The sequence below is a fragment of the Apis dorsata genome, unplaced genomic scaffold (assembly GCF_000469605.1).
Source record: "Apis dorsata unplaced genomic scaffold, Apis dorsata 1.3 scaffold_47, whole genome shotgun sequence".
In the NCBI taxonomy this organism is placed as follows: domain Eukaryota; kingdom Metazoa; phylum Arthropoda; class Insecta; order Hymenoptera; family Apidae; genus Apis; species Apis dorsata.
In genome coordinates, this window is record NW_006263349.1 from 71,794 (window position 1) to 79,416 (window position 7,623).

At 17.7% G+C, this 7,623-nt stretch overlaps 1 protein-coding gene across 1 annotated transcript in view; it reads left to right on the top strand.

The window, feature by feature from the left end:
* Positions 1-7,623, top strand: part of LOC102671339 (prominin-1-A) — a 62,500-nt gene that overhangs the window by 44,521 nt on the left and 10,356 nt on the right. The window contains exons 8-11 of the mRNA XM_006608845.2: positions 104-239; positions 692-862; positions 4,120-4,219; positions 6,134-6,328. Of these exons, the coding sequence (XP_006608908.2) occupies positions 104-239; positions 692-862; positions 4,120-4,219; positions 6,134-6,328 (602 nt within the window). The remainder of the gene's footprint in view (positions 1-103; positions 240-691; positions 863-4,119; positions 4,220-6,133; positions 6,329-7,623) is intronic.

The following is a 7,623-nucleotide window of genomic DNA, read 5'->3' on the forward strand; positions in this document are numbered from 1 at the left end:
AACGTTCATAAAATACATTTTTTTATTATGAAAATTACAAAATGTATGTTTACAATATATATTGAATAATCAAAGTTTAATAATATTATTTATATTTTTACAGCTCATAAAAGATACTCGTTTATTACGTTTACATAATACTAAACAAGAAAATCTGACAAAAACTATTCGTCAAGTTCGAGGAGAATATTTATATATTCCACAACATATTTCACGAAATAGTTTAGAAATCAGAAATCGTAAGTAAAAATATTATAGTATATTGAAAAATATTAAATAAAAATTATATTTATAAAAAATAAGTGAAAAAATTTGGAGGATACAAAGAATATAAATAATAATATGATTGTACGATATAAAAACATATGAAAAAAAATGAACAACTGCTATAATATAAAGAATATTATTTAAAAAAAATATTTTATTATGATTTTCATATATATATAATGAATGTAAAATGTATTTGTATAGTATTTAATTTCAAGAAAAACTTAAAACATTGTTTATGAACAAAATTTTAAATAATATACAAATATTCTTCTACAATATAATTTACAAAATAAATAATGATATTTATATTGTTAAAATATTAATAATTTTGAAAAAATTAAAAAAATACATTACAAAAATTAAATACGAAAAAAAAAGAAATAAAAAAAAATATAATAAATATAAAAAAAAATGTTTTCAGAAATTCGACGTGAAGTGAATAAAATGCGAGCCAGGATCTTCGATGAAGCACGAAATATGGAAGCAAGCAATTCAGAGCTCGTTAAGCAGTTAGAATTTGCAAGACGTTTAGTGGACTATATGACGCCATATATAGTAGTTTTTGAACATGTGAGATGGTTCGTAGGTATAGGTGAATATTATCTTATATATTTTTATAGATTCAAAAAAAGAAAAAAATAAATTAAATTTTATTTCTGCAAATATACATATATAAATTTATAAATGTTATAAAAACATAAATATATATTATTATACAAAGTATATAAAATAAATATTTTCATCAAATCAAAGATAGAGTATTCTGTATCTTTAAATTGGTGGAGATTAATTAAAAAAATTTTATCAAAATTGACTTTTGATCTTGATAATCAAGGCGATTTTTTTTTTGTTTTTATTATTATATGAAACTTACGAGAAATAAAAATCTAAAAAAATCATAGATTAAAAAATGATTTTAAAGTTTCGTAAATTATTTTATTCAATAATTATTTTATTCAATATTCAAATGTTTACATTTATAGAAAAATATTGTAAAGATATGAAAATTTACTATGGAAAACAACATGATATTTAGAAGAAATATCATATCAACATAATTTCCAATGATTAAATTAACATTTCAGCAATTAAAAATTAGTATGTTATCTTAATCCATATTAATTTTGCAATGAAAAAAAATTAAAATCATTATTGTTTTTACTTATGTTTATTTTTTAATGTACAGAGCTCGAAAAGTAAAAATAAATCACAATAATATCCAAATAAATCATTATTCAACTTGATGAGAATTTTTGCCGATGAATTACGAAAATTAAATTAAAATGCAAACGCATACACTTTTGACATATATTATTATGTACATATATTATTAATAAAATAAAAAAAAAGAATGTCACTATTTGGATTTATAAAAATTTTTATACAATTATTATTTAGAAAATTTAACAAAATCTTGATGTTTATGATCTATCAATGTTTAAATAGAAATCATCATTAAGAATTATTTATATTATTAATCTTATCTTATTATCTTTTTATTATTATTATTATTTATTATTATCTTATCTTATTAATCTAGCTTTTTATTTAAATAAATTAGATATTATGATGCAGATTAGATAAATCACTTGTATTCCTCTTTCAGATTCAAATTCATTGAATTTGTTTCTTTAAGAAATTCTTTGAGAGCAAATATTGTTTTTATTTAATATTGTTGCAAAAATCCGTTGAAATATATATTCATAAAAATTCATATGAACTTTTTGTCATCTAAATGTTTATCGTACACAATTGATAATATTAATATTAGCAATAAACTGATTTATAACTGCAGAAATATTTATGTATGACATTATTAGAAATACGAATCGATTATTTCCATATTTCATTACATCAATACGAAAGCATTATAAAAATATTGTAGCAATTCTTGAAATTTTAAAATTATTTTTAAAAATTTTTATTTCTCACAAATTCTATATGATGCAATTGAAAAATTTGATTTTGAATTTTAAGATTAAATTCAATTTTATAGCAATTTTTTTTAATTATTAATTTTTATTAATTATTTAAAAAAAAATTTCCTTTTTTAGATATAAGATTTTGATCATTTTTAAAAAAATTTTATGGAAATTAATAACTTTTTATATATAAAAATATTTTATATATAAATAATTTTTTTTTATATAATTTTGGATTTTTTTTGAAAAATTAAAATATAGAATTTTATTTATACAAATATATTTCTGCAAATATATGTGCGTAAACATGTAGCTCTTTTGTTAATGTAAGCCCATAATGGGCAAGTAAGATATGTAATAAATAAATTAATCAAAAATCTATATTTGCTCATGAATTGTGATGGATTTAAAATATCTCAATCTATATTGTATATAGAAAAAATTTGTTCTTTATAACATATTTAAAAATTATCAAAATCAGTGAAAAAGTTTTATTTTCTAGATAATTGTCAATTTTTGAAATATCTCTATTCAGATTCAGAGATGTAGAATTATGTTATAATATCCTTTTATATTTTATATATCTTTCGTTATATAAAATCTACTTTTCTAATAACGCTTAATAATTACAAAAGAAATTATATTTTAGAAATCAAGATTCATATGTTTTTTTTTTTTAGTATTATACAATATAATTCCTTGAGTATAAGATACCTTCGTTTTTATTTTGAAGCCAAATCTTCTAATAAAAGATCACTATACTATGTATTGCAAACGTATACAAACATATATGCAAATATAACATCTGATCATTATCAGATTTTCCAATTGTCATTTATTTATTTCTCATAAAAATATAACAATCAACTTAAAAAACTTAAAAAAAACTTATAATTATTAATTATTATTTGTTATTGTTTTGATTATATTAAATTCATCTTTGCTCAATATCTATCAAAATTTAACTTTTATTATAAATCATTCAAAAGCAAAATAACGACGAGATAATTATCTTTGATTAAAGTTGTTATCATTAACATAATAGTTATATAGATTATATATAAAAACGATAAAAAAAAAAGAATCCAAGACTATAAAATTTATTAAAACTTAAAAAAATAATCGTTAAAAAGAGCAAAAAGTAATATAAATCTTACAATTAATTTTTTTAAAATAATTGATTTTTATCAATTATTTTATTTTTTATCACGAATATTCTATGAGTAAGTTTCTTGGCAACATTAATTGTAAACCGAATAATTAATTAAAGATATTAATTCAAAAAATATATTAAAAAAATAATTTAGCTCATCATAAAATTATTATTAGTATTAATTGAGATCAGTTCGTAGATGCAAATAAAATACGAATTTTCAGTATTTATTTAATATTGAATGCAGATATTATTTTTGAATCAATATTTGTTTATTATTATATTATAAAAGCATATATGTATATGTATATGTATTTCATAAATAATTTTTCTTTCGTTTATCTATGAAATATTTTTTATTGACAATAATAATAATTTTGTGTAATAATAATTAATTACACAAATTAATAACTTGATGCTTTTTACAAAAAAAATATTTATTTATAATTTGAAAAATTTTTAATTTAAAAATATTTTATCTTGAAATATAAAAATCATAAAACTTATCATATGAAAGACTAGGAATCCACAAAATTATGTTTTCTTTTCTTTTATATTAATATACTTAAGACAAACTTTCATATCTTTTCGGATTTAGAATCACTGTTAGAATCATCTGAATTAAAATTAAAGTCAGAAATAATTGTTAATAATTAAAAAATAAAAGAAATTATTAAAAAAATATATGAATAAATATGATAGATTATAAATATCTATCTATATATAAGAATGTAAAAATTAACGTGATAACAAATTCTTATCTACATATTATAGGTGCAGTCCTATGTATTTTACTCATCTGGTTATTATTGCTAGGAGCTCTCTGTTGTCGTTGTGGTACTTATGAAACTAAAATTCGATATACACTTTTATGGTATGTATATATATATATATATATATATATATAATTCAATTCGCTTGTTTACATTCAATATTAANTTATAAATGTTATTAAGAAAAAAATATAAATATTTGACTAGAATATTTTCCGAAACACATATATATCATATTATAGCAAGTTCAATGAATGTATTTTATAAATTATTATTATTATTAAAAATAATAAGAAATAAAATAATAATTAGTAATAAATTAATTTAGATACATAAATAATAATTTAGATACAGAAATGATAACAATGATATTCATATCTAATTTCTAAAATTCTTTAACAGGCAATTCTTTAAAATTCTCTTAACAATGAAAATAGTATAGCACAACGAATTTCTTTCTTGAATATTTTTTAAATCTCTAACAATACTGTAAATCAGTACATATCAATCTCAATATAACAAAAAAATTTGTTATGAATTTTTCATACATAAAATCCTTACTATTTTGTAACAATTGTTATTGAAAAACAACTAGACAGAATTGATAATATATTTCAAGGATCAATGAGAAAGTCACACTTGTAAATAATTATCACCAATTTTTATATTTTGATATTTAAGATTACTTCTTGAATTTCATGAATATATTAATACTTTATATGTATATTAATATATTAATATCTTATATGTATACAAAATATCCTACATAATTGGATAGAAAATATTGTTTTAAAATTATTAAAAATAATATGATTATCATGATATAATATTTGATATAATTATATTAATTAATTGATTAATTATTTGAATTCAATTGAAATCACAATTTATTAGTAATAAAATAATTAATTTAAAAGAATTTTTTGCAATATCAATTAATAATCGAGTTAATCCAATGTACATATATTCTTTTCTTTTTTAAGTATATATTTTTTTATTAAATAAATATATTCTGCAATAAATATTTCATTCATTATAAACATGAATTTCGTATAAAGAAAAAAATTTCATAAGACAAAATTAAATAATATTATATATATTATTTCTATACTATTCTTATACATTCTTACGTTTATATATTTGCAACAATATATTTTAAACAAATTCTAAATCACACAACATTCTCGAAGGGAAAATACATATTGATAATACTAACATATAATTCAAAGTTCATATTAATTTATATCAATTATTTTATAAAGTTATGCACTTAATATCAAAATATTTATCAAAATATTAAATTTAAAAATATTTCAATCATTGGATTAAAATAATATATAGAATCAATATATTACAATCACAATCATAGTCTAAACAATTATATTTTCCTTCCAAATTTTTTTAAAAATAAAATATATTTAAAACATTCAAGATCTAGAAGATCATATTACAATAGAAATAACTAAAATAAATAATTAATTTTATAAAAAATATATTTAAATAAAAAATTAATATTTAAATATTTAAATAAAAAAACAAAAAAAAGACTTCAAATATTTTATTGAGAAATTATATGAAACTAAACATTGCGTAAGAATAATAAAATACTTAAATATATATTATGTTATTATATTATTATATAACTTATATTATAAAATTTATTATATACTTTTATATATTACACACACACACACACACACACATATATATAATATATTTCTTTCAGATATTGTGATGATATTTTAAAAAGAATTGAAATTTTTCTTCTTAATAATAGAATCATTTGATTAAAGTTATATTCAAATATATACAAATAATTTTTTCAAAACTTCAATTAAAATATATATAACAATATTTATTAATGATTTCTATTTGATTTTCAATTTTTAAAGAAACGAATTATTTAATTATTTAATTTTTTAAAAGATTTATTATTATTTGTTATCAAACTTTTTAATATTAACTATATGATAAAAGTTTTCAAGTGGATTAATTGCATTTTTTTCATATTTCAGTGGCGTATTTATGGCTTGTATTATCTCAATTATATTATGGATAGTTTTTATTATGACTTTGATATTATCAAGTCATACTGAAATGTTAATCTGCCGTCCACTTCATGATCCGAATTATAATACATTACAAGCTATTTTGGAAACTCGAATATTCTTAGGAAAAAGATTAAGTGTACCTTTAAAGGATCTATTTGAGTAAGTTCACTTTTTAAATATATAATAATCATATATATGTAAGATTTTATTGTCTTTATAAGATAAATAATATAATTAATATCCAAGAAAAATTATATAATCTAAAAATTTAATTTTTAATTAAATTATAAGATATGTGGAATATTATGAATTCGATACCTAACTTTCTTTAATGAAAAATCATTTTAAGAAAATTAATGAAATGAATTTTATATTTTTATTTTTCAAATTATTTACATATATTTATATTTTTCAAATCTTATAAAGAGAAACTTAAATGTCATTTGATATTTTATCAAACAATTCGATTATTCGATAAAGTAAGATTTTCAAATAAAAAATTTTTTTACTATTTTAATAAACATGAATAAAACATACAATGTCTGGCCAAAAAAAAATTAGTACCATTCAATTATATAATTTTCAACTATTTCATATTTTTAATGCGGCATTCAATAATAATTTTTATTAATTATTAATTTTTTATTACTTTTTCATTTTTAATGTTTTAATTTCTTTTGTTAATTATAGTATTTGATTCTAGTATATTCTTTCCAGTATGCTTCTTATGCGTTATTTTATCATATCCTTTATTTTTAAATTTATAAATTTAACAAATATTCAGATTTTTTTTTAATCAGCTAATATAACGACTGGTGATACATATATAAATTTTAAATAAACTTCAAATTTTCAATTAATTTCATATCACAAGAATTTGATTACAAAATAATAAAATATATTATAATATATAAATTATTTATACATTATTTATATATAATTTTTTATACATTTATTAAAATTATATATAATTTTTTATACATTAACTTATTGATGTATTGATCTATTTTAATACATATGTGTTAAAACAGTTTACACATCATATAAAAAAAAAGTGTGCTTCCCAATGATTGTTTACCTATTGTGATTATAATATATAATATTTGTATTCCAAAAATGAAAAATTTAAATAGCTAGCAAGTTAATGTATATATGAAATACATTAACAATTAATAAAATTTGCAATTAAATTTTTTCAGATCTTTAAATTTAAATAAGCACAAAAAATATTAACCCTTTGCACTCCAGGCCTGTTTCGCTCAGTCGAACCAGCAACTCCAGATTCAGACCCGCGTGTTTGATGCGTTCGGTGGTCTCATAAGATTATCATAAAATAATTATTCATAAGATAAAATTATACCTCATAAGATTATATATAAAAAGCTTAGGAACCTATTTATGAAGCGATATTCTAAAAAAATCAAACATAAATAAATATTGTCGCCGTTCAAGTT